General features: G+C 41.1%; 1 protein-coding gene across 1 annotated transcript; it reads right to left on the bottom strand.

Moving 5' to 3' along the window:
- Window positions 1-257: 257 nt before the first annotated feature.
- rnf146 (ring finger protein 146) lies at window positions 258-16,541 on the bottom strand. Its single transcript, XM_069886961.1, has 2 exons — window positions 16,428-16,541; window positions 258-1,957 (listed from the first exon to the last, which is right to left on the bottom strand). The coding sequence occupies exon 2, from the start codon at window positions 1,954-1,956 to the stop codon at window positions 892-894; it is 1,065 nt and encodes a 354-aa protein (XP_069743062.1). The 5' UTR covers window position 1,957; window positions 16,428-16,541; the 3' UTR covers window positions 258-891.
- Window positions 16,542-27,922: the final 11,381 nt, after the last annotated feature.

Below are 27,922 nucleotides of genomic sequence, written 5' to 3'. Positions count from 1 at the left end.
CTTAAGCCAACTATAAAACCGGCAAAGTTGGATGATTTATCTTGAGGTGTAGCATTAAGAAAAATTATTATTATTTAGTAAACTAGTCATGTAACAAATCTATTATAATCTTTCTATCAAAATGCAAAGATTAGTTGGAGAGAAAAGAGGATATCAAACCAAATTACAGCAATGTTAACTATGCCCTGTGCTTATTTATAAGATGCATTTTTGGTTTAAATTTGTGTACAAAGCAGAAAACCATGTGAAGACGATGGTTTAAAAAACCTTGACCTTTATTTGACCTTTAATGTAGTCCAAATAATGTAAATTTGAACTTCTATTTCTACTTGTCTAACACTTCACTGAATGTCAACCAGGTACACAGTGTTACTTGTACAGCTATCACCAGCCTCAATTACAATAATGTTGAAAGGTAATACACAAACTAAATTAAGCAAACAAACTAAAAAGGAAAAGGAAAGTAATGATTTCTGTTTTGGCCAGATAAAGAGAAAAACCTAAATTCCTTTGTCCAATAGAACCACAAGAAAATCACTTTATTCACAAGAGGCATTTTACATTTTACAAAGGAGAATGAATGACCTCCAGCACAATTGGTGTTTGCAATGAGCTCAGATGTCACATTTAACACACCACATGCAAGTGAAGTCATTTTAAAATTCAACACAAATATTAAAGCACAAAGTAAATTCAATGTTACCACAATAATATGCAATTTCTACATTAAAGAAACCTACAAGTTGCGAAAGAAAAAAGGCAATCATGCCAAGACGTCAATGAAAAAAATTAGTTCTGCCTTTCAATGAGTGCAATTCTGGGTGAGAAATTCTACATTCCTCAGTTGCCCTTAATCTCTTTTGATGTTTTAAGAATTGAAGTCACCAATGTCTAAACTTCAGTTATAGTGCACTGTCCATCAGGAAGCTGCTCCCTGGCTCTGATACCACTGTTAGAGGCTCCTTCGGGAGATGGCTCACTACCTGGTATCTCATTTTCCCGCTCAATGTTTGAAGAAACAAGTATTTGCCCACCAAGAGTGTTGGCTTCAGATTCCTGAACCAGGCTGGCGTTCTCATCCTCCGAGTCTGTGCTCGTGGCAGACTCAGTATTATCATAGGACACTCCGACTGCACTCTGCTCTTCTCCCTCACCTCTGTGATTTCTGCTCATCCTTTGACTACTGAGCTGCAACTGTGCAAGGGAGTTCACAAGCAACACATTGACGTCTGGGGAAGGTGTTAGTGGACTTATTGGCTGGTCAACTCGGGAAGTGGCCTGTCTAACTGAGGGCCTTATCGTGGAAACAGAGGACTGTGTTGATGCTGACATAGATCCACCACCAGCTATGCTATCTGCTCCATCTGCAGAGTTTTCTCTCTCTGGAGTTAATGAGTTGGAGTCACAGTCTAACCGGAGACCTGCTACTCCCTTCTTGGGAATATCTGCTATGTCTCGCTTCATCTTTCTACGACGGCCATGTTCATTACGTCTGAACTGAATCATGTTCTCCAAGTCTGCAACATACAAATAACCAGCTATCAACATTTCAATCGTCTTCTTGCCCTTTATATGAGCATCTTCCAGCTCTGTGCTTGTGCGTTCATCATACTGCCACCAGCCATTTGTGCCTTCATAGTACCAAGCATACTCCCCATTGCCTCGGCTTGCTGCTTTTAACTCTTCAGGGGACAGTAAAGCTGGCTTGTCCAGAAACTCTTCAGGGATTTCCTGTCGACAAAGTGCACACCGCCTGCTTTGCCAGGATGCTCCTTTCACACACAGGAAACAGAAGATATGTTTGCATGGCAATTTGACAGGATGAACACAAGTCTGAAGGCAAATGGCACATTCTGGTACAGTCAGAGTTGGCGCTGTGCTTGAGCAGGGGTCATTTAATTTCCTTCCTCCTGAAATCATGTTTGAAGCATGATCAACATCCCCACAGCTAGCCATCCTAAAAAAAATCAGAGCATAGGCTTTGTGTCAGTAACGTAGATAAGAAATAAGCAAGGGAAAGACTTTCTTAATTTTGACTACTCAATGAAATCACATGGATCACATGAAAATTCAGGAAATCTGGTCTTTTTTTCTTCGAGTAAATATAGTGATTGGAACAAATCTCTTCAGATATAGCATCTGAAAGCTTTATTGTTCTAGTATTAACAATGCCATTTATTAACTTCACATGAAAATAAAGAAACACATCTGATTCACCCAATTACCCACTATTGTTAAATTGTCACCATTATGCATTAGAAATAAGAAGAGTAGAAATGTAATGAAGCAATCAGCTGGATACATTGCTGCTAAGAAAAATCATTTTCTAGGACAATGAAAGTCAATAAATAAATGAAATCTGGTTGGAAAGTTTTTGAAGACAAATTCCAGGGTGAAATCACAGGAATACATTTATAGAAGTACAATAAAAACCCCTGGAGTCTGGAATTCAAGAAACCGACAGTCAAGAAAATCAATTTTTGAAATTTTTAAAATTAAATAATAGGTAAAATATACAGAGGTTTAAAATTGTAATTGATCTCCAAAGAAACACATTAATCTTTGGTGAAGATTGGACCAAATATTAAGCTAGTGGGGTGCCTTGATTGTGCTTGAAAAATGTTGTTTGAATAAAATGGTGTCACCCAGGATGAAGAGTTGGTTGATATTGCTCGTCCTTGGGTTTACTCTCTTAAATGATCTCCTTATCCCTGCTTAGAAACAGTCAACACGGTTAGAGGCTTTATCTGTAAACTTGAAATGGTGGCAGGGGGTGGGGGGGGGTTAATAATCTATAATGTTATTGTTTGTCTTTTGGGGACCTCTGTGAAGGGGAACCTACAGATAGTGATAGTTAAGTGTTTTCAAAGAATGTGACGGAAAATAAAGTAAAATGCTTTAAAGTTTAGAAATTCATGCAAATGCAGTTTGTTTAATGAAAGTACAGAATATTATTTTTGTGTTTTTTTTTAAATACTGTATTAGTTAGGCATTATAAGAGTAGGTGTCAAGCAACTGGAATACACAATTATCCAACATCTACCAATCCCAAAGGTGCAGGATACCAGGGGTTTTACTGTAATCTAAAAATAAAAGGAAGCTTTTATATCTAATGATTTCTCATAGTTTCTAAAATTTCTCTCTTATTACAAGGGAACCTGCTGCAGAAGACATTTCTGAAATCTATTTAATTTTAATTAAAGGGAAACCAAATCAATTAAATGCTCAATGACTTTTCATTTGCAGTTTATGGCAATGTAGATATAAAAGTGCAATATTTCAGTTTAGCTCCACAAGCATGATGCAAAACAAGTTGATCCAATTTGAAATTATATTCCATTTATTCCCAATCACTGTTATCCTCATTGTAGTGTGTGACAGAATATGTTGTGTATAAAGATATGTTTTTGTGAGATAAAGTGTGGCAGGTTTTTTTTGAATGTAGATCACATACAAACACTTTAGAACAGATCTCATAAAATACTGGAGCTCTGCTCAAGCTAGACAGGCTGGCTCCAAATGCCTTTGCAAAAGATGTGGGGAATGCCTATATGGACTTCATTAATGGATTGTTTTGAAAAGCAACAGATGAAAGAACTCGCTGGAGCCACAGGCTGAGTGCAATTTGCTTTTACAAGAGGGTCATGTGGTTTTGCAAGCAGAGAGAGTCAAACAGAATTTTCTCTGGTGGAGAGAGAAAAAAATTCAGTTCTACAGTTTTAACAGTTCAGTAGCAGCATCTCAGACTAGAACAGGACAAGCTGGCAAGCTTGAGGAAAACCCCATTTTGAAGACTGGTTGTGAGTGCTTAGTTCAGTCTAGTCAAAGCCCCTGTGTTCCATACAAGAGGAGAGGATTGGCTGCACAATGTTTCACTTGAAATAAGGGAAACAAAAAGGAATTCTGTGGTGACCTGAAAGAAAGAGGTTACCATTTGGAAAACCCTGATGGGGAAGTTTCTTCGGCATGACACTGACATGGCTGATTACAAGGAATCAGTTTGTGTCCAGCGAACAACAAATCTCTCTCTGAAAACCGACAAGAACCTTCCTGAGTGGTAACCATTTACCTTTCAAGCACCAAAGGCTGGTGAACTTCATAAATGTTAAATTCTGTGCACAGTATAAGAATTGCCGGCAACCAGTGAACTTGGAGGAATGAGGAATGAGAAGTGAGATTGGACTGTAAATCAAATAACTTTTCTAAACTTACATACACGAGCTTAGAATTAGAAGGGGGTTAAGTAAGTTAATAGTGTTAAAGTTTGATTCTGTTTTTATGTTTAAAGATAATTAAAAGCAACTTTTGTTTAAGTAACCATTTGTCTTGGTGAATATCTATTGCTGCTGGGTTTTGGGGTCCTCTGGGCTCGTAACAAGTAACATTTATTTTTAAAAGATACGGGAATCTTGCATGTAAACAGATGACATTTCTACAGAGCAATACAAGCTGTTGTTCATTAACTGCAACTCAGAGTTTAACACCATTATACCAGCAAAACTCAATCAAACTTGGGGATCTGGAACTGCTCATTCCCTTTATAATTGGTTTCCCAGACCTCAATCAATGCAGCCAACACAGGGAAACTTCAAGGCTGTGAGCTTAGTTTGGCGCCCATGCAATCTATAAATTCATTGATAACACCACCGTTGTTGGTCAAATAATTGGTAATGAGTCCGAATATAGAAGGGAGATCGAAAATTGGGTTGTGTGGTGTCAGAACAACAGTCTTGCTCTCAAAGTCAGCAAGACCAAGGAGCTTATTGAGGGCTTCAGGAAGGATCCATGCACCTATCTTCATTGATTGGAGGGCTGGGGAGAAGATTGGTACTTTCAGGTTCCTTGAGTCCACATATGGGAGGACCTCTCCTGGAACTTGCGTATTGAAGCAACACCTCTATTTTTTTTTAAGTCTGAGGAGATTTAGCATGTTGTTAAATCGGACTTGTCAGCCACAAACGAGCCTGCAGCTGACGTGGACTTTTTACCCCCTCCATAAATCTTCGTCCGCGAAGCCAAGCCAAAGAAAAGAAATACTCCATCAAACTTGTTGCATCATAGCCTGGGTTGGAAACTCAAGGGCCCAGGAATGCAAAAGGCTGCAGAAAGTGGCAAACCAAATTAAGTCTACCATGGGCACTGACCCATCTCATGCACCCAATGTGCCTGCAGCAATAAGAATTTTGGGGCATCTGTATTTGTACTTGTGTAGATGACAAACTCTCATCTCACAGATACTATATTTAGCAAATCTGTGCTTTACAATTAAATAATTCACACAGAAATCTGAATTTATGTGTTGATCGATTTTCATTGTCATTTTAAGTAGATAATGTTCTATTATGGAGAACTGTTAAACTGCCTCAGATGGTGCTTCAGCTGAACATAAAAATTAAACCAAGATAATCACTTCATGGTAGCTTGTGTTATACTGACATTTAACAATCAGAATTTGTGGTTTATTTTCTTGTGTAGTATGGAAAAATTCCCTATTATATGCAATATGATATCCAGTACTGCAACATCAAATCGAAAAGCAATAATGGTGGACAGATGCATATCATGTTAACGGAATTAGAAGTTCACTTTGTTTTAAAAAAAAAGGGTGAAATTGTAGGCGACTGCTACAAAGAAACACACATACACAGTGTGGCAGGTTAAGCTCACTTTATTAGAGCTGGAAAGGCTGCTTTTATGTTCAAGTTCCCACCATTTTTGCTGATTGACTGAGCAGGTGGGAACATCCATGCATATGAATGCCCTTCTTCCCCAGTCTATTTCTGCTGAGCAGCATAACCAATGCCATTTTAGGGCTGTTGGTCTGATGCTGCCCCAGCTTCTACCCCCACCAGTACATTGTTCTGGGAGTCGCTTGAACGATCTCTGTCCGCGACTGCTGCCATGCGATATGCCGGCCTGATCTCCGCAATTGTGGGCTGCCACATGACCCTCTACCCCAGAACCGGCATTACAGTCTACAATGTCCGTAGTTATAGTCCCCAAAGTCTTTTGTGGTTTGCCTCTGAGTCGAGGTGTTGGTGTTTCCACGGGTTCTGCTGGGCAGGCTTGAGTCTATCTGTAGTGGACCTTTGGTTTACCACCGATGTCCAGCTTGAAGGTGGCTCCATTGTTACGGATTACTTGAAAGGGACCTTCGTATGGCTTCTGCAGTGGTGAACAGTGGGGTCCTCTGCGTACAAACACAAACTCACAGTCCTCGAGTTCTTTGGGGGTGTTGGACTTGGCTTGTCGTGTCTGCAGGGTGGGATCAAAGTCAGGTTACCAACCTTTTTGCGCAGCCTGTCCAGGAAGGTGGTTGTCTCCTCCTGCTGTCCTCTGGCCTGTGGAACGAAATCCCCGGGAACCGAGAGTGGGGCTCCGGAGACTAGTTCAGCGGAGGATGCATGGAGGTCTTCTTTTGGCGCTGTTTGGGTGCCCAGTGGTGCCCATGATAGCTCATCCACTCAGTTGAGGCCCTTGAGTCTGGTCATGAGGGCGGTCTTGAGGTGTCTGTGGAAAAGCTCCATGCCGTTGGCTTGCGGGTGGTATGGTGTAGCTGAGCACCCCACAGGTTCGCAATGTCAGTCCACAAACTGGAGATGAACTGTGCACCTCGGTCAGAAGTGATGTACTGTGGCAGTCCAAATCTTGAAATCCAGGACAAGAGGAGTGCTTTGGCACAGGTCCTGGTGGATGTGTCAGCCAGGGGGATTGCTTCTGGCCATCGGGTGAAGTGGTCGACCACTGTGAACAGGTAGTGGAAACCCTGAGAGACTGGGAAGCATCCCACTATGTCCACATGAATGTGGTCAAACCTGCGTTCCATTGGATCAAAAGGCTGTTTTGGGGGGGGGGGGGGGGGGGGGGCCCTTGGTGTGTCACTGCACTTTGGCTGTTTGGCACTGTGTATACACCTTTTCCCACCCCCCGGACTTGTTTCTACAATCCATGCCACACGTACTTGCTGGTCACCAGCCCGACCGTAGTCCTGATCGATGGGTGTGCCAGCCTGTGGACGGAGTCAAAAATTCGTTGCCTCCACGCCGTTGGGACAATAGGTCGAACCTGCCCGGTGGCCATTTCACACAGGAGGGTGGTATTACCTGTGCCGACTGGAACATCCTGACACCGAAGGCCTACAACAGCGGTCCTTTACTGTGGGATCTTGTCATCCTGCTGCTGTGCCTCTGCCAGTGCTGTGAAGTCCAGACCATTGACCAGGGAGTTGATGCTGTGTCTTGTCAAGGCGTCTGTGACCACGTTGTCTTTGCTTGACGTCGGTCGTACACTCTGAGATGCAAGACGAGTGTCTGTGTTGACAGGCTGACCAGGGATCAGAGATTTTAGCCAGGGCGAAAGTCAGTGGTTTGTGGTCCGTGAAAGCTTTTCCCTCAAGAAAGTACCGGAAGTGGTGGATGACTAAGTACAGTGCAAGTAGTTCGAAAGCACTGTACTTTAATTCAGGGGGCCACAGATGTTTGCTGAAGAAAGCTAGTGGATACCAACTTCCTTCTATTTGCTGCTCCAGGACTCCACCAATCGCTGTTCCTGAGGCATCAACTGTGAGGGCCATGGGTGCATCTAGTCTGGGGTGGGTCAGAAGTGCAGCTTTGGCCAGGGCTTCTTTGGTTTCCACAAACGCATGTGCGGATTCATCGCCCCAGGTCAGATCCTTTTCCTTGCTGGACATCAGGATGAACAGAGGGCGCATCACTCGAGCAGCTGCTGGGATAAACCTTTGATAAAAGTTTACCATCCCCACGAACTCCTACAGACCTTTGGTTGTACTAGGCTTCGGGAAGCAACAGATGGCCTCTACTTTGTCGGGCAGTGATGTGGCCCCGTCCTTTGTAATCCTTTGGCCCAGGAAGTCGATGGAGTTCAGGCCAAATTGGCATTTGGCCAGGTTGATGTTGAGGCCAAACTCCTGCAGACGTCTACAGAAATTTCAGAGGTCCTGAAGGTGTTCCGGTCGGGTTCTATTTGCCACAAGGATATCGTCGAGGTAGACAAAAGTGCCGTCCAGGTCTCAGCCCACTGCGTACATCAGTCGCGAGAATGTCTGTGCCGCATTTTTGAGCCCAAGTGGCATCCTCAGGAACTCGAACAGCCCAAATGGAGTGATGATGGCCGTCTTAGGGATGTCATCAGGATGCACCACGATCTGGTGATATCCTCGCACGAGGTCCACCTTTGAGAGTATTGTTGCCCCGTGCAGGTTTGCCACAAAATCCTAGATGTATGGCACGGGGTAATGGTCCAGGGTGGTGGCTTTGTGGAGCCAGCGATAGTTGCCACATGGTCTCAGTTGCTTTAGGCACCATGTGCAGGGGCGACGCCCATGGGCTGTCTGACCATTGAACAACAGCCAACTCCTCGAGCTTGCGGAACTCCTCCTTGGCCAGTTGGAGCTTCTCCGGGGGAACTCGTCAACTTGTCTCACCTTTGCATGGAGAGGTGGGCCCTTGGTCAGGATGTGATGTCTGACGCCACGTCGAGGTATCTCTGCTGTGAACTTAGGGGAAAGGATTGCCGGGAATCCCGCTAGCACCTTGGAGAACTCATCCTCTGAGTAGTGGACACCATTGCCGGAAACCTAGTGCCCCTCAGTGCGATGGTTTGGTAGGTCTCGGTGTGAACGAGTTGCTTATCCTTATGGTCCACTAGGAGGTTGTGGGCTCACAGGAAATCCGCTCTGAGGAATGGTTGTTCCACTGCGGCCAGCATGAACTCCTACGAGAAGTGACTGCCCCGAACTGCAGCTCGGCCCTACGAGTGCCATACTGCTGTGTTTGGCAGCCTTCAACGTGGGTCCCGCTAGCCTGTGCCTAGTGTCCAACCCTGTCAGGGTTATCACGCTGACCTCTGTTACTGTATCCACCAGGAAGTGTCTGCCAGACAGGCAGTCCCAGACATACAGGAGGCTCTCTTGGTGGCCAGCCGTCATGGCCATCAGCAATGGCTGGCCTTGTTGTTTCCCTAGGACTCGCAGGGGGGACTGGCATCGGCGGGCCTCGGTGCCCCATCTCCAGTGGTAGAAGCCCCATCTGTCACTGGACTCGCTCCTGCCTCTTGTCTGCTCTTCCTTGCTCGGGACTGCTCTGGTCTGATTGCAGGAATTCTTTATGAGCCCCACGGTAGCCAAGCACTTCTGTTTCCACAGAATGTCTACCCGTGCTGCGACTTTCTGGGGGTTGGTGAAATCCGCATCCACCAGGAGCAGTTGGATGTCTTCAGGTATCTGTTCCAGAAATGCCTGCTCGAACATAATGCCGGGCTGCTCATCTCCCAGGAGGGCCAGCATCTCATTGATGAGTGCCATCGGGGATCTGTCTTCAAGCCCATCCAGGTGGAACAAAAGTGCTCCTCGCTCTCGCTGCAAGAGTCCAAACGTCTCGGTTAATAGCTCTTTGAAGGCAGTGTAAGTGCCTTCCAATGGTGGTCTGTGGATAAGTTGGCCACTCTATCTGCAGTCTGTGGATCCAGGGCACTGACCACATGGTAGTACCGGGTAGTCTCTGCTGTGATCCCCTAAATCTGGAACTGATCCTCCACCTTGTCGAACCACATGCTGGGTCAAACTGTCCAGAAGGTCAGGAGCTTCAGGCCAACTGCACTGACTGCTGCTTCATTCTCCATCGCTAGGTTTCCTTCTAAACCGTCAGGGACACACTTTTTGCTGATTGACTGAGTTCACCCATGTGATAGCAGGCAGAAACATCCATGCATATGAATGCTCTTCTTCCCCAGCCTGTTTCTGCTGGGTTAGCCTGGCAGCTTGACCAATGCCATTTTAGAGCTATTGGGCTGAGGCTGCCCCAGCTTTTACCCCCACTGGTTCTTTGTCCTTGTCTGTTGCTGCGCGATGTGCTGGCCCGATCTCCGCAATTGCAGGCCGCCACAAAATGTTATTTTACAGTTAAATGTATTGCTATGGAATAAAGGGCTGGAGAAACTCAGCACTTAAAGGGTAACCAACGTTTGGCACTGAGGCCTTCGTATAAGGAAAAAAGGCAAGCACCTGAATAAAAAGGAGGGGAGGATAGAAGTGGAGGGAGGAAGGGCAGGGGAAGAACACAGGCTAACAGGTCATAGATGTTTTGGGGTGGGAGAGCAGACAAGAAATAAGTGGTGAGGTGATGGGTAGGGGGTAGCTCTCTCAATAGAGAGGGAACAGAGTAGAGAACTAGAGGAATGGAGATAGGAAAAGGAGGAGATTCGGAGGAAGGGGTTTAACAGAAGCTGGAGAAGATGATGTTAATGTCATCTCGATGGTGTTCCTCCAATTTGTGGGTAGCCTCGGTTTGGCAGTGCCCAAGGCCAAGGATTGTCACATTGGAATGGAATTAAAATATTTGGCCACTGGGAGGTCTTCGTTCTTGCAACGGACAGAGTAGAGACACTCAATGAAACAATATCCCAGTCTGCATCCAGTCTCTCTGTTATAAAGGTGGCCACAATGGGAGCACCGGATGCAGATGACCCCTGCAAATTCACAAGCTTCATTTTGAAAGATTGGGGCCTCTAACTGCCGTGAGGGAGATGTGGGCACATGTGTAGCATTTGCCGCTGTCAGAGGTTGGTACTGAGGAGACAGAGGGAAGGGATGAGTGGATGAAGAAATCCCAGAGGGAGCAGTCCATGTGGAAAGTGGAGAGGGTGGGAAAGAGGAAGATGGTGGTGGGATCTTGTAAATGTTGGAAATTCCGGAGGATAATATATTGGATGTGGAAGCTGTGAGGACAAGGATTCCATGTTTGTTGTGCCTGGGAGTAAAGGGGGCCAGAGCATTTGAGAAGAAAATGGAGGAGATACGGGTGAAGGCAGAATTGATGGTGGTGGAGGGGAAGCCATGTTTGTGGAAGAAGGCAAACATTTTGGAAAATCTTGTCTGAAAGACCTCATCTTTGGAACAAATGCAGTGGAAAAATTGAGAAGGGGATGGAATCCTTGCAGCGTACAGAGTGTGAGGAAGTGTAGTCAAGGTAGTTGTGGGAGTTAGTGGGTTTGTAATATATGTCAGTGGAAAGCTCATCTCCCGAGATGGAGCTGGAGAACCAGGAATGGGAAAGAGTTGTTAGAGATGGGCCAGAGGAGTTTGAGATCGGGGTGGAAGCTGGCCGTGAAGTGGTGAAGTTGAAAGTTTATCATTGGTGCATGAGGCAGCCCCAAAGCAGTCATCAACATAAAGAGTTGAGGGGTCTTGCCTGTGTAGGCTTGCAGCATTGATTGCTCCATAAAGCCCACGGACAGACAGGCGTAGTTGGGACCTATGCGAGTACCCACAATACTTCATAGTTCTTGACTCATGAAGGCCGGCACACCACACACCTTCTTAACCACCCTATGAACTTGCGTGGAAACCTTGAACTTGGACTCTCAAGCTATGTTTAAGAAATATTTAGAAAATTTAAATAGGTAAGGAATAGGATATGGACCTAGTATGGACAAATGGGATTAGTATATACAGGCAAAAAGTTGGCATGGGTGCAGCCAGCCAATGGATAATTCTGTGCTATATACTAATCCCCTTTGTCCACACTAAGTCCATATCCTATTCCTTACCTATTTAAATTTTCTAAATATTTCTTAAACATAGCTTGAGAGTCCAAGTTCAAGGTTTCCACGCAAGTTCATAGGGTGGTTAAGAAGGTGTGTGGTGTGCCGGCCTTCATGAGTCAAGAACTATGAAGTATTGTGGGTACTCGCATAGGTCCCAACTACGCCTGTCTGTCCGTGGGCTTTATGGAGCAATCAATGCTGCAAGCCTACACAGGCAAGACACCTCAACTCTTCTTCCAGTATGTTGATGACTGCTTTGGGGCTGCCTCATACACCAGTGATAAACTTTCAACTTCACCACTTCACGGCCAGCTTCCACCCCGATCCATGACAAATGTAAAATGACATCTAGCGTTAACTGAATGATCTCGGAGCTTTTAGAATAGTTGCTGTGACAAGATTTAAGTTACTTGTCAAATGATAAAGTTAATTCTGGCTCTGAATTCTAACCAAATGTATTATTATCAGCAGCAGGCGTACATTGTGTTAGTTTGGATTTCAAGATCCAACTCTTCATTGAAAGAATGCTGTTGTGGGGACCACATGAATTCCCCTTTTAAAAAGTCACTAGCTCTCCCAGTAATCAACTGTTAGTTCCATTTAGTTCCATACGCTGAGGAATAGAATACATTCAATTAACAGATACAGGTACTGGATTCAGTGATAAGTGAAAAACAAATTTATCTTCACCCCCAACTCTACCTATCCACTTTTCCATAATATTTTTTAAATCCACAGGGGACTTAAACTGCTTGATTATTCTGATAAATATTCTCATGCCAGTTCTAAATCCACATTTTAATCAATTTGAACCTACACTACTTGTTTGGTTCTTGAACTTTAGTTTGAAATACAACAGAACAATGAATTCCGTGACATGTTCATGACAATAAATTCTAATTTTAAACAAGCTTCAGTCCTCTACCTGTTGGCTTCCCTCAAAGACAAAAAGCTCTCTGGCTCCTGACTACATCCAAGTTGAACATCTGCAAGTCTCAGTGATTATAAATGGACATAGTGACACAATAGAATTGTATTGATAAAAACAAACCATCTAAGACTTTGAGAGAAGAGACCTAATGAATATGGGTGAGCTGGTACTGCAGCACCTGTGGATTTTCAGGAAATGTTTCTTGAAACTGAGACAAGGAGAACATTCCCAAAACTCATTTGAGGCAGGAAAGGCAATTAACAAATAGTGAAAAAGCATGGAAGAGGACTTTAGGAAAACTATATGAAATGAAAAAGCAAAAGGCAGGTACCATAATTACTTGCATTTCATGTTAACATTACAAAGCATTTTTACAGAGGCTTAATCTAACAATGTTTGATACAACACAGACCTGATTAGCACAGCCAAAGAAAGATCAGCTAGTAAACTGTTGTGCAAGTAGGGCTTGAGTGCATTTAATTATGAGCTGCAAAGATTTGAAAGATCTTGAGGGGCAACAAAAATAGCTTTTCACACCAAGGATTAGAGGTTTGTCAGGCAATGAGACAACGCAGGGTGGGTGGTGTTGTACAATGCTAGAGAAGAAAATATATGGTCAGAAAAAGTGTCCTGCAATTAAATATAGCAGAAGGTCGAATTCACTGCTTTTAGAAGGTAATACTGCTGGGAGGACCAAAGCTTCAAGAAAATGAAATGGCAATGGAGGAAGGCTTGTTTGATCAAAATATTGCAGTAGGGTTCTTTAAATGGTCATACAAGGTGGAAATATTTTAAAAATATTACGTTCTAAACTTCTGTAACAAACAACAAAAGGCTTTGGTGCATAACACAGTTTTCCATGCTGGTGCAGCTCCCTGATCTCCAAGGAGCTTAGTTCAGCAAACAAAGAATCTTGGGTCCAGATGTTCAAATGCATTAACAGCATCTCTGGATCACTGTTGTAGCGTGGAGAGTGCCAAGTATATAATCAGGAAAGGGACGTGGAATAGGTGTGGTGTACTGAAATTGTACAAACATCAAAATCCAAGCTTCTAAACTTGAGCTACAAACAGATGAAAACAAGAATGAATTAAAGTTAAAATATCAGAAGCTATATTTAGATCTACAAATGAGCATCCAAAAGAAATCAAATATTTAGTCATTTTAGTCATCTTAAAATGTTCTGATTTTCCTTGATGTCCTCTATTTTAATCTTAAAAGAGTTGTTTTTTTTCCCCCCCCCCAACATATTTTCTAATAATCATCTTCAAACTAGATTTCTTGTTTTTATTCTAAACCCACATGGAAAATGAATGGCGGAAAGCATATTTTGATTTCGCATTCACTCACAAATGCTTCCTCCAAAACTAACTTGTAATAGTAACTGTGAATGCATTCAAGTCCAAACTGAAGAATGTAAAAAGCCGAAGTGAGTGCAAGTAGTGTGATATAATATTTGTAGATTTATTTGGGAGATAAATTGGTAAAATTAGAGTAGGTTACATACATACACACATTTTAAAACAGATCTTATTTGAAATACTGAAGAATTCATATTCAGTGACTTTACAGAAACTCTGGAGAATGCTATGCACATTTCACAAGTAGGTGCTAATTGAAATGATGTCATGAAATGAATGGACTAGAGACAGATCGTTTGTGTTGAAGATTTTTACAAGACTTCTGACCTTTCTACAAAGTACTTACTCAAAGGTCACTCCTGGGTTGATTACCTAAAAACAACAGATGGGAACAGAAGACTAACTCCTATTGTTTGTTGGAGAAGGAGGGGTTTTTTTTGCAAGTGAGAGAGAGAGACAGACAGACAGAGAGAAAGAGAGACTGAACAGTCACAGCTGAAACAAGCAGGAGAAGCTTGATGGAACTGAAACAGAAACTCCAGAGTGTCAGATGGCTGCAAGTCCTATCTGTCTGATGTTTCTCTTGGAATAAAGAGGAACAGAAAGGAACTCCGTGATAGCCTGAAAGAAAGAGGTTATCATCTGGAGAACCCTGATGGGGCAAGTTTCATCAGCAAGACATTGAGGTGACTAATGGTGGTACCTCAGTTATGGAAATCCTGGAACAACAAATCTCTCTCTGCAAACCCTACGAGAACCTTCCTGAGTGGTAAGCATTTACCTTTCAAGCACCAAAGCCTGGTGAACTTTATACATGCTAAATTCTGTGCACAGTATAAGAATTGCCTGCAACCAGTGAACTTGGAAGAATGAAAAGTGAGATTGAACTGTGAACCAAAGAACTTTTCTTAAATTTAGATACACATTACATACACATGCGCTTAGAATCAGAAGGGGGATTAAGCTGGGTTAGTTAAGTTAATAGAGATAAGTTAAAGTTTGATTCAGTTTTCATGTTTAAAGATAATTAAAAACAACTTTAGTTTAAGTAAACATTTGTTGTGGTGAATATCTATTGCTGCTGGGTTTTGGGGTCCTTTGGGCTCGTAACAGTAGTTGTTATAATGATTGAGATGCAGAGGCAAATATCCAGCTTGAATTTTAAAAATCAACAGATTCAATAAACGTCAAGCTCCTGCACCCTCCCCCTCGCCAGAAAATAAAACAAGGGAGGATTTTGTGGATTCTTGTGAAATCATTACAAAAGAAAAATGCCCTCTATTACAAACATCTTCCCTATCTCTATCAGCCCAAAAATTTAGTAGTTTAATAAACCAACCTGAAAAGTACAAAGACAGAGAGAAACAAAGTGCTGGAAATATTCAGCAGATCAGGCAGCACAAGTGAAGACACAGTTGTTTCAGAATGAGGATTTTTCATCAAAACTGGAAATTAAAAATGTGACAGATTTTCAGTCCAAGAGTAGGATAAAGTGAATGGCTGGGTAATGCAGGGAAAGAGCAAAAAGCAAGGATCATGGGAAAATCACAAGAGTTTATACAACTAAAATACAAAGGAAAGCAAAGGGAAAATGAATAGAGTGAAGTGAATAAAATTATGAACCATTTAAAAATATATAGGTGCATTGGTTACAATTTGAAATAACTAAATTTAATGTGTCTTGAAGGAATTGCAATTTCATCTGGGGTCTGGATCCCAAATGGAGGCAATTGTTAAAAAGTAGTTCATGGACAAAAAAGGAGGGGGAATGATAAACTTGAACTTCATGGACAAAACAGTTTCATGAATTGTTGAAAGGAGCAGGGATACAGAACGGGGTTATTACATTCAGTGGTAAACACGGTGCTCCTTAACAGGTTCTTGTTTTGATTGGAATGTCTGTCCTGACTTGATTGGGGCAGGGGTGGGTTGGGGGGAATGGCAAGGTTTAAAGCTGAAGCAACAGAGAAAAAAAGCCAACGAGAAGAACCTACTGCCGAAGAGAAAGAAATCAAAACGACCTCTATGAAAATGGATATCGTCGAAACAGATGTAGTTCCGAGTGGGAGAAAGTATCAAAATCCTTAGAGGAAAGGAGGTAGTATCAAGAGTAACCAAGGAAGCCACTGGCGCCGGAGAACTTTTAGTTAATAACCAGATTGAACACAGTGACAGAACACTGCTGCCACTTGAACAGAGAGCCATGGTCGCGCAGTTCACGCCGTCGGGAAACACATTCCTTTTGGTGAAAGATCTGCGACAAACGAACCCGTTAGACCTGCTTGAGAGGGTGGGTACATGTCAATATCGGAGGGTAACAGTGACTTGGATTGAGAATGGCTTCCCAACAGCGGAAAGGGAGAGATTGGAAGGGGTGACACAGTGCGCCTTGGATGCCCGGTGGAGGTTCGACCGCGTTCGCTCGGAACTCTCGGCCAGTTCCAATGGACGCTGCCGCCCAGGAGCCATCGCGCAGTTGAAGCCGCTACCCAATGGCGTCGTCTTCCGACGGACAAGGGGAACTCAACAACGAGAGGACACACTGGCCAATGTTACCAGGGTTCGCCGCTTACCCAGACCGCTCCACTGCAGCACATCCACCGAGAAACAAGCCAAACGAACCCGGCTCGCTCGCCGCCGGCCTAGCTCCGCCGCTCACTTTACGGCGTGGTCGCGATTTGCAGACGTCATCCGCTGAGCGTCCAGCCGCGATGACGCCAGCACCATGGGTAAGCGGCTGGGCAGGGTGGGATTGTAGGTGGAGGTGCGACACCGGTGTACAGGACGCATTAAGGGGGGACGCTCGTTTTCAAAGTGGGGGGGGGGGGGGGGGAGTGAAAAATGCTGCATCCTGCCAGCTGATTATTTTCTTTAAATTGTCTGAATGTGGATCAGTCACAGAGAAACAGACCATATCGAACAGGAACAGGCCTTTCAGCCCACATGTCTGCGCAGAACTGGATGCCCCATCAAACCAAGCTTCTGCACTGATTCCTGTTCACGACATATTGTGCCTATGTTGAAGTTTCTTAAACGCCACTGCACCCGCCGGGCCTTGCCAGGTCCCCACGCCTCCCACCCGTTACCACATTTGCTAAATATGGTAGACATGGTGGGAAGCTACCCTATTCAAATTTAAATTCAAATTATTTCTAATGAGTTAAAATAACTACTACATGGGAAAACATACTAAAAAATATTGGTTGCATGGTCATCTGGATTAAATTAAACATTTAATCAGGTTAACGTTACACAGGTTACCAAAATATTAATTTCTTCTCCAATTAAAATACAAGTATTTAAATTACATACCTTTAATTATATTTCACTGATGACTTAGTGCTCCTGAACAGGTTCTTGTTTTGAAGGACTTGCTTATAAAATTCCTTGCACTGACAGTCTATGTTCCATTTACATTGTAACATAGCTTGTTACATCCATCTTATTTTTGTTCTTTTGTCCATTGAACTTTCATTAACGTGAAAACACGCTCAACATTAGCATTGGGAGTCGGCATGCCGAACATGTGCCGGCATAAAATTAACTGCTCTGAAAATTACTCTTCAAATGTAATTTGCTGAAGCACAGCATAATTTGCTTCTCCGTTCTTTGGGATTATTTTGCATCTCTTGATCAATTAGGTTTTTTTTTAAATGTTGTCCACTGACATAAAAGAACATGGTCATCAATTTTTATTCCCTTTTTTCACACTACACATGATGATTCCTCTTGCTCCCATGCTGGAAGAGTATTTAGTAACATCAGTGTAAAAGTATCGAATTCTTCAAGAGATGAAGTCCATTTCACAAGATAGTCATGACAAGTGCTGCAATAATTATCCACTTTAAGTTGGAATTTATTTTTCTGTTCATAAGTAATGTTGTCATTTTTAAGGCAAGCTTTGACACTTAAAGGGACAAACTTTTCATCAATTCTTTCTTTTATGCAGTCAACGAGTTCCTTTAAGCAATGAAGTACTTCAATAATACTGTTTGCTCTTTTATCAATTTGCATAATCCTATTGCTAAAGAGATATTGAAAACTGTGAACAAGTAATAAGTAGGCTTTGTTCAATGGATTATTGAAAAAGTCGACAAGAATCTTTGGGACTTTTTTTCAGAATTAAAGAACGATTTCAATGCTTCAAGTAAACTGAGGATTCTCTCAACCGCATTTATTAAAGATTCCCAATGGGTTTTGGAATGAGAACTGAAGAATACTGAATGCCAACAAAATCACAAAATCCTTTAATTGCTTTAAATGCTGAAGTAAGAAAACAATTTCATAACAATTACTTCAATGTCAATAGAAAGGACAAGATGTGATTTGAGCAGCATTATGCAGAATATGAGTAGGAGATCCAACACCTCCATAGAATCATTCATGCTTTGCTTTAACTTTGAATAGAGATTGTTCACAACTTTACGCAAATGTCCACCAAAATTAGTACAGTATTTATATTATCTCCACCAAAAGCTGTACATCTTTTCTTCTTAACTCCTAACTCAATAAGAGTTTCTACACAAAAGCTTGCTATAGTTCTTACGGTCTCATTGGTAAGGCTTTATTAGCAAGCCTTTTTCTCGGGAAAAAATTTTCTGCGTTGTCATTACTTGCATTTGTGGATATGCCATATAAAGACAAGGCATTTATATCTGTGACAATCTGCAATGGTATATGGAGCTATTACATCTTTTTAACTATTGCAGAAGATTTTGTCCTGGCACTTGAAAGTTTGGATGCAATTTTGAAATCAGAAATTACTTCTGGTAGAAGTATATTAATACAGTCATTTGAGCTGAACAAATGTGGAAGGCCATTACAACTTCTTTTATATTGATCTTAATCAAGAATTTTTAAAATTTTATCATTTCTTTTGGAGTCAAAGCAAGCATACATCTCTTGTGCTTTATTGTTTGGCGCCTCACAGTTTGGCGGGCAGCAACCTCCTTTGAAGAAGACCGCAGAGCCCACCTCACTGACAAAAGGCAAAGGAGGAAAAACCCAACACCCAACCCCAACCAACCAATTTTCCCTTGCAACCGCTGCAATCGTGTCTGCCTGTCCCGCATCGGACTTGTCAGCCACAAACGAGCCTGCAGCTGACGTGGACTTTTTACCCCCTCCATAAATCTTCGTCCGCGAAGCCAAGCCAAAGAAAGATGCTGCTTTATATCCAACTTACTGCCATTTTTGATATTGAATGAACAATTGGATACTCTACAAAGACCTTCAAAACAACTTTTCCCTTGTTTACTAAATGTCCATTCATCAGATAATTCATCACAAAATTTATGCTTTCATTTTGGCATGTTGGGGTTAAATTTTCAAAACACAAAATGAACGAAGAAAGAATTTAAAAAAAAATCAAGCCTGTTTATTTCACTGATCCATCACTAACAAATGAAAATGCATAACTAATGGGCTGGTTGGCTGGCGATAGTCAGTGTCTGTCGGCAACAAATTCACACATGACACATTTCAATGAAGCATGTCATGTGCACATTCATTGGCTGTGGTTTCAAACAAGTTCATTACTTGTCGCAAATTCTTGCTGTCTTTGGGTGACTTCCTTCAACGTAATGGTGGAGTGATTTAACATTTTAGTTTTAATGAATTAAAATTCATGTAGTACAAATAAAATTATTGAAAATTCCAAATTGTACAGCTTTAAACTGAATTTTTCAATTTGTTTTAAAAAAAAATCTTAATGCAGGTAATTTAATGCATTCCAATAAAATCAATGCAGGACACAGGACAATATCATTAAATGTAGCACATGTCCTTTATATACGGGGTGCCTGGCAACCCTACACCCATCATTTCAAATGCATGTCTCCTCATATTTTACAACATCCACAGCCTTTCCTTCATCACCTTTCCTGGTCTTTGGCTTAGCTTCGCGGACGAAGATTTATAGAGGGGGTAAATGTCCACGTCAGCTGCAGGCTCGTTTGTGGCTGACAAGTCCGATGCGGGACAGGCAGACAAGGTTGCAGCGGTTGCAGGGGAAAATTGGTTGGTTGGGGTTGGGTGTTGGGTTTTCCTCCTTTGTCTTTTGTCAGTGAGGTGGGCTCTGCGGTCTTCTTCAAAGGAGGTTGCTGCCCGCCGAACTGTGAGGCGCCAAGATGCACGGTTTGAGGCGAGATCAGCCCACTGGCGGTGGTCAATGTGGCAGGCACCAAGAGATTTCTTTAGGCAGTTCTTGTACTTCTTCTTTGGTGCACCTTTGTCACTGTGGCCAGTGGAGAGCTCGCCATATAACACGATCTTGGGAAGGCGATGGTCCTCCATTCTGGAGACGTGATCCACCCAACGCAGCTGGATCTTCAGCAGCGTGGACTCGATGCTGTCGGCCTCTGCCATCTCGAGTACTTCGATGTTAGGGATGAAGGCGCTCCAATGAATGTTGAGGATGGAGCGGAGACATTGCTGGTGGAAGCGTTCTAGGAGCTGTAGGTGATGCCGGTAGAGGACCCATGATTCAGAGCCGAACAGGAGTGTGGGTATGACAACAGCTCTGTATACGCTTATCTTTGTGAGGATTTTCAGTTGGTTGTTTTTCCAGACTCTTTTGTGAAGTCTTCCAAAAGCGCTATTTGCCTTGGCGAGTCTGTTGTCTATCTCGTTGTCGATCCTTGCATCTGATGAAATGGTGCAGTCGAGATAGGTAAACTGGTTGACCGTTTTGAGTTTTGTGTGCCCGATGGAGATGTGGGGGGGCTGGTAGTCATGGTGGGGAGCTGGCTGATGGAGGACCTCCGTTTTCTTCAGGCTGACTTCCAGGCCAAACATTTTGGCAGTTTCCGCAAAACAGGACGTCAAGCGCTGAAGAGCTGGCTCTGCATGGGCAACTAAAGCAGCATCGTCTGCAAAGAGTAGTTCATGGACAAGTTTCTCTTGTGTCTTGGTGTGAGCTTGCAGGCACCTCAGATTGAAGAGACTGCCATCCGTGCGGTACCGGATGTAAACAGCGTCTTCATTGTTGAGGTCTTTCATGGCTTGGTTCAGCATCATGCTAAAGAAGATTGAAAAGAGGGTTGGTGCGAGAACACAGCCTTGCTTCACGCCATTGTTAATGGAGAAGGGTTCAGAGAGCTCATTGCTGTATCTGACCCGACCTTGTTGGTTTTCGTGCAGTTGGATAACCATGTTGAGGAACTTTGGCGGGCATCCGATGCGCTCTAGTATTTGCCAAAGCCCTTTCCTGTCGACACCTTTCCTGGTAACCTCCTCGAAAAACTATAAGATTGGTTAAACTCTATCTGCCATGCACAATGCCATGTTGACTATCCCTAATCAGTCCCTGCCTATCCAAATACTTGTATATCTGATCTCTAAGAACCTCTTCCAATAATTTACCTACTACTGAGGTCAGGCTCACCATCCTATAATTTCCAGGGTTATTTTTGGCGACTTTTTTAAATACCCTACAATCCTCTGGCACCATAACTGTGGCAAAGGGCATTTTAATAGAGCCCCTGCAGTTTCTACACTAGTATCCCTCAAGGTCCAAGGGAATATTTTGTCAACTGCTAGGGATTTATCCACCTTATTTGCTTCAAGACAGCAAGCACCTCCTCCTCTTTAATCTGTATCGGTTCCATGTCCTTACTGACTTCCCTAGACTCTGTGTTAGTTTCCTGAGTAAATTCTCATGCAGAAACCCAAGTTAAGGTCTCTCCTATCTCTTCTGGCTCAATACATAGCTGACCACATTGATCTTCAAGGGGCTCAATTTTGTCCCTTACTCTTAATATACCTGTAGAAACCTTTAGGATTTTCCTTCACATTGTCTGGCAAAACAACCTCATATCTTCCTTTAGCCTTCCTGATTTCTTTCTTGAGTTTCTTGCATTTTTTAATACTCTTCAAGTACCTCATTTGCTCCATATTGCCTATACTTGCTCTTTTCTTCTGAACCAGGTCCCCAATAGTCTTTGAAAACCAAGGTTTCCTGACAAGAACATACAAACTCTGTACTCTCAAAATTTCACATTTGAATGCCTTCTACTTATCTCACACATCCTAGCCTGAAAACAACTTGTCCCAATCTACACTTTCTTGATCCTTTCTCTTTTCGTCAAAACTGGCTTTTCTCCAGTTTAGTATCTCAACCGAGGCCCAGACCTATCTTGATCCTTAAGTAACTTGAAACTAATGGCAGTATGATCACTGGAGCCAAAATGTTCCCCTACACATACTTATGTCACCTGTCCTGTCTTGTTTTCTAATAGGAGATTCAGTATTGCACTCTTTTTAGTTGGTACCTCTATATATTAATTTAGATAACTTTTCTGAACAATTTGACAAATTCCAAGCCATTCAGCCCTTTTACTGTATGGAAGTACCAATAAGTGGAAAGCTAAAATCTCCTACTATTACAACTTTGTTTCCTGCAGCTGTTCTATCTCTCTACAAATTTACTCCTCCAATTCTTATTGACTATTGGGCAATCTATAATGTTGTGGATGTATCTTACCTGTGTGACTACAGCAGAGAATTTCAGTGCATTTATACATTGTTCTTATGTATGTGACAAACTCTCATATTCAATTTCTTATTTTCCCACAAAAATCTTTGCAGTATGAAAATTATAAACTTGCAGATTTTGGGAATCTAAACTAAAAACAAAAAAAAAATGCAAGAATATTTTGCCATTTATCTTTCTCTACAATCTGATTATTATATCCTTTTGTCACCTCCTTATGTCTTTTTTAAAACTTACTCTCCTTATCTTTGTGTCATAATGTAATTTAGCAACACTGCCTCTGTTTAGTTACCTACATCAATCATTTATGTAAATTGTAAAAAGATGAGGATCTAGCAATGATCGCTTTTTCACAACACTTATTTTTTGTTGTCAACCAAATAAAAAGAACCATTTAATGCTGTAAGTCAGCCAATCTACTACATACATGAATATGTTATCTTTTACAACATAAGCTTGTAGCTTTTGGAATAACCTCTGATATGGCATCTGTTCCAGTTTCAACAAGGATGTAACATTCTGTATCAACTCATAGTAAAACCAAGGAACTAGATTTTACCTATTCTGGTGCACGAAATAAGCACTTGATATTGACCTAATGATTACTGGGGTGTTACCAAATAAAAACCACTTAATTGGAGCATCCTCACTTATGCCCATTATATCCACTTACTTATTTACTGACAGGACAGCTGCTGTCTGAACTCATGGCTTCCAACTCAATGGGGCACACCCACTGGGAAACAGGTCAGCAATGTTGCAGAGATCTCTTTGGAGCGGCTCCACAGAGTGCCATTAAATGGGGAGAAACTGTTCTGGCATTGTGCATCCGACTGTCATCCCAGTGAACACTGTGGTCTTTCCCAGTATTGGCATGAGGCCTAATCGAACAACTATGTTCATTTGAATCTGTGCACAGGAAGAATTGGACCTCTCTGAACTTCACATTTTACAGATGGATTCCAACAACATTCTAGCTATAGTCCTGATGACCAGCACACTAAAGTTACATCAAGTAAACTTGGCCAAATGCAGTTGCAAGGCTTTCATTTAGCCTAGTTATGTATCAGGAGGCCTTAGCCACAGAAAGGATTAACTAACGCAATACTTATAAAACAATCTGTAAGCATTTTTAGAGAAACAACAAAAGTTTCTGGTTGAAGACCATTCATTTTTTTAAATTTTTAAAATTTTTCACACTATGAACCATATTAACCAAAATACACACAAACATTTCCCTCTTGAATATACACAGTGTCATTTTCTCCCCTTTTTCCCCCCTCCCTTCCCTCCCTCCTTCTCACCCCCCCCTACCCACTAAACGTTCAACATGTACAATACAATAAACCCATTAAACAATGTAATCACACAATAAAAATAAACAAGAAAATTGTATCATCTACTTTTACACACTGGGTCTGTTCATTTCGTCTTCTCATTCTATCATTTTAGGGGGTGGAGGTCCGCGGTTGGCCCTCTCTGTTGTGTTCCATGTACGGTTCCCAAATTTGTTCAAATAATGTGGCTTTCTTTTTTAAATTATATGTTATTTTTTCCAATGGAATACATTTATTCATTTCTATGCACCATTGCTATACTCTCAGGCTTTCTTCTGATTTCCAGGTTGACATTATACATTTTTTTGCTACAGCTAAGGCTTTCATAATAAATCTTTTTTGTGCTTCATACAGTTTGAGGCCTAATTCTTTACTTCTTATATTACTTAGAAGAAAGATCTCTGGATTTTTTGGTATGTTGCTTTTTGTGATTTTATTTAATACCAGATTTAGATCTTCTCAAAACTTTTCCACTTTCTCACATGTCCAAATTGCATGTACTGTTGTTCCCGTTTCCTTCTTACAGTGAAAACATCTATCTGATACTGTTGGGTCCCATTTATTTAACTTTTGGGGTGTGATATATAGCCTGTGTAACCAATTAAATTGTATCATGTTTATTGTATTTCTCATAGTTTCGGAGCATGGCTTTTCCCATATTTCATTTTTTATCTTTATTTTTAAATCTTGTTCGCACTTTTATTTGGGTTTACAGCTTATTTCATCATTCTCTTTCTCTTGCAGCTTGATGTACATGTTTGTTATAAATCTTTTAATTATCATTGTGTCTGTAATCACATATTCAAAATTGCTTCCTTCTGGTAACCTCAGCCTGCTTCCCAATTTGTCCTTTAAGGTAGGTTTTCAGTTGGTGGTATGCAAACATTGTACCATGATTATCTATTGTGAAAGGGATTAGTTGATTTTGTATCAATAATAATTTTGGTAGTTGGTAATTTGTTTTTTTCCTTTCTACGTGAATCTTCTTCCAAAGGTTGAGCAGATGGTGCAGTACTGGCGAACTTCTATATTGCACCAGTTTTTCATCCCACTTATAAAGTATATGTTCTGGTACCTTCTCCCCTATTTTATCTAGCTCTTACCTGGTCCAATCTGGTTTTTCCTTTGTTTGATAAAAATCTGATAGATATCTTAATTGTGCTGCTCTATAATAATTCTTAAAGTTTGGTAGCTGTAAGCCCCCTTGTTTGTACCATTCTGTTAATTTATCTAGCGCTATCCTTGGTTTTCCCCCTTCCCATTATTTCCATTATTTTCTTTAGCTCATTGAAGAATTTATCTGTTAAGGGAATTGGTAATGATTGAAATAGGTATTGTATCCTTGGGAAGATATTCAATTTAATGCAATTTACTCTTCCTATCAGTGTTAGTGGTAAATCTTTCCAATGTTCTAAGTCATCTTGTAATTTCTTCATTAATGGCTGATAATTTTATTTGCGTTGATCTTGTACCCCGATGTTTCTCCATATTCCTTCAATTTCTTATGTAATTCTTTTATTGATAATTCTGGTTCTGTAAGTCATCTGCAAATAGACTGATTTTATATTCCTTCTCTTTTATTTTTATTCCTTTTATTTTATTTTCTGTTCTTATCAGTTCTGCCAAGGGTTCTATAGCTAAAGTGAACAGTGAGTGAGATAGTGGACATCCCTGCCTAGTTGACCTGCTTAATTTAAATTGGTTTGATATATATCCATTTACTGTCACCTTCACCAATGGTCCCTTATATAATGCTTTAATCCAGTTCATATATTTCTCTGGTAGGTTGAACCTCTGCAGTACTTTGAATAAATAATTCCATTCCACCATGTCAAAGGCTTTCTCTTCGTCTAAGGCAACCACCACTGTTGGCGTCTTATTTCCTTGTACTGCATGGATTAAGTTAATAAACACAGATATTGTCCATTGTTCGTCTTTTCTTAATAAATCCAATTTGATCTAGTTTTACAGTTTTTGGTACACAGTCGGCCAATCTGTTTGCTAATAGTTTTGCTATTATCTTATAACCTGAGTTAAGTAGAGATATTGGTCTATATGATGCTGGTGTTAGTGGATCTTTCCCCAACTTTGGTATTACTGTAATTATTGCTGTTTTACATGAATCTGGCATGTTTTGTGTTTCATCAATCTGGTTCATTACTTCTAGGAGAGGAGGAATTAGTAACTCTTTAAATGTTTTATAGAATTCTATTGGGAGTCCATCCTCCCCAGGTGTTTTATTGTTCGGTAGCTTTTTTAATGTATTTCCTCTATTTCAAATGGTTTTATCAATTTGTTTTGTTCCTCTTCTTGCAATTTCGGTAGTTCAGTTTTAGCTAGAAATTCATCTATTTTGTCTTCTTTCCCTTCGTTTTCAGTTCGGTATAATTGCTCGTAGAATTCCTTAAAGTTTTCATTGATCTCTGTTGGGTTGTATGTAATTTGTTTGTCCTTTTTCCTTGATGCCAATACCGTTCTTTTAGCTTGTCCTGTATTAAGTTGCCAAGCCACTATTTTGTGCATTTTTTCTCCTAGCCCGTAATACTTCTGCTTTATTTTCATTATGTTCTTCTCCACCTTATACGTTTGTAGTGTTTCGTATTTTGTTTTTGTCCACCAATTCTCTTCTTTTTGTTGTATCTTCCCTTGTTGCTAGTTCTTTTTCTGTACTTACTATTTCCCTTTCCAGCTGTTCTATTTTCCAATTGTAGTCCTTATTCATCTTAGTTGCATAACTTATTATCTGCCCTCTGATGAAGGCTTTCATTGCATCCCATAATATAAATTTGTCTTTCACTGATTCCGTATTTATTTCAAAGTACATTTTAATTTGGTGCTCAACGAATTCTCTGAAATCCTGTCTTTTAAGTAGCATGGAGTTTAATCTCCATCTATACGTTCTTGGTGGGATGTCCTCCAGTTCTATTGCTAATAACAGGAAAGAGTGATCAGATAACAATCTAGATTTATATTCTGTTTTCCTAACTCTCCCTTGGATATGGGCTGTTAACAGGAACAGGTCAATCCTTGAGTATGTTTTATGTCTACTCGAATAATATGAGTATTCCTTCTCCTTTGGGTGTTGTCTCCTCCATATATCCAAAAGTTGCATTTCCTGCATTGATTTAACCATACATTTGGCTACTTTGTTCTTTCTGCTAGTCTTTTGTCCAGTTTTATCCATCTTTGAATCTAAGTTAAGGTTAAAGTCCCTCCTATCTTAAAAAAAAACTTGCATAAACTTTTGATCCTTTTCATTAGGTGCATATATATTGACCAAATTCCAGAGTTCTGAATATATCTGACATTTTAACATTACTTATCTCCTTGCTGGATCTATTATTTCCTCCTCTGTTTTGATTGGTACATTTTTATTGATTAATATAGCTACACCTCTGGGTTTTGAGTTATATGATGCTGCTGTTACGTGCCCTACCCAGTCTCTCCTTAATTTATTGTGTTCCACTTCAGTTAGATGCGTTTTCTGCGCGAATGCTATATCTATTATTTTCTTTTTTCAGTAAATTTAATAGCCTCTTCCTTTTGATTTGGTTATGTATTCCGTTAATATTTATAGTCATATAGTTCAACATGGCCATTTCATACTTTGTTTTCATCTTATTTCCGCTTCCTCACCAGTACCTTTCCCCTTTTACCCATTTCCATTTCTCAGTTTTCTTTTTTTGAATGCATTGTATGACAACACTTCTAAGACATAAAATATTTCAACCATTCCCACATCTATAATTCCCTTAACCCCAAGTGTCCCACCCCCTCTCTGAGTCACCCCTTGTTCCTTGCTGGGCAACCACAACTCCCCTCTCCATTCAGACTGCGAACGCATTCGCAAGTGTCAACTGATTTCACAGTGACTGTTATTCTCTCCCACCCAACCCCATTATAACAAAGCTCCTCCTCTTTTCTTCTCTTTTTCTTTTAATTTTTAAAAATTTATTTATTATTTTTTTAACCCCTCCTCTTTTTCCCCCTTTCTCACTTACTTCCCTTTTCTTCCCTCCTTTAGTTCTTACTTATACATTATTTTTACTTCATTATATGTAGTTTGTCGTCATTATTTGCTTTTGTTACATCTCTTAATCTCTCTTTCTGTCTTGCAGATTTTCTGCAAATTCTCGTGCTTTCTCCGGATCCGAGAACAGTCTGTTTTGCTGCCCCGGGATAACTATTTCAAGCACCGCTGGATATCTTAACATAAATTTATAGCCTTTCTTCCATAGGA

Source organism: Narcine bancroftii, chromosome 6, assembly GCF_036971445.1.
Source record: "Narcine bancroftii isolate sNarBan1 chromosome 6, sNarBan1.hap1, whole genome shotgun sequence".
NCBI lineage: Eukaryota > Metazoa > Chordata > Chondrichthyes > Torpediniformes > Narcinidae > Narcine > Narcine bancroftii.
Note: the sequence above shows the minus strand (reverse complement) of the source record. Positions and strands in the feature narration are given on the sequence as shown.

Excerpts from the sequence above, each read along its gene's own strand:
- rnf146 (XM_069886961.1), bottom strand. The coding sequence starts at position 1,956 with ATGGCTAGCTGTGGGGATGTTGATCATGCTTCAAACATGATTTCAGGA.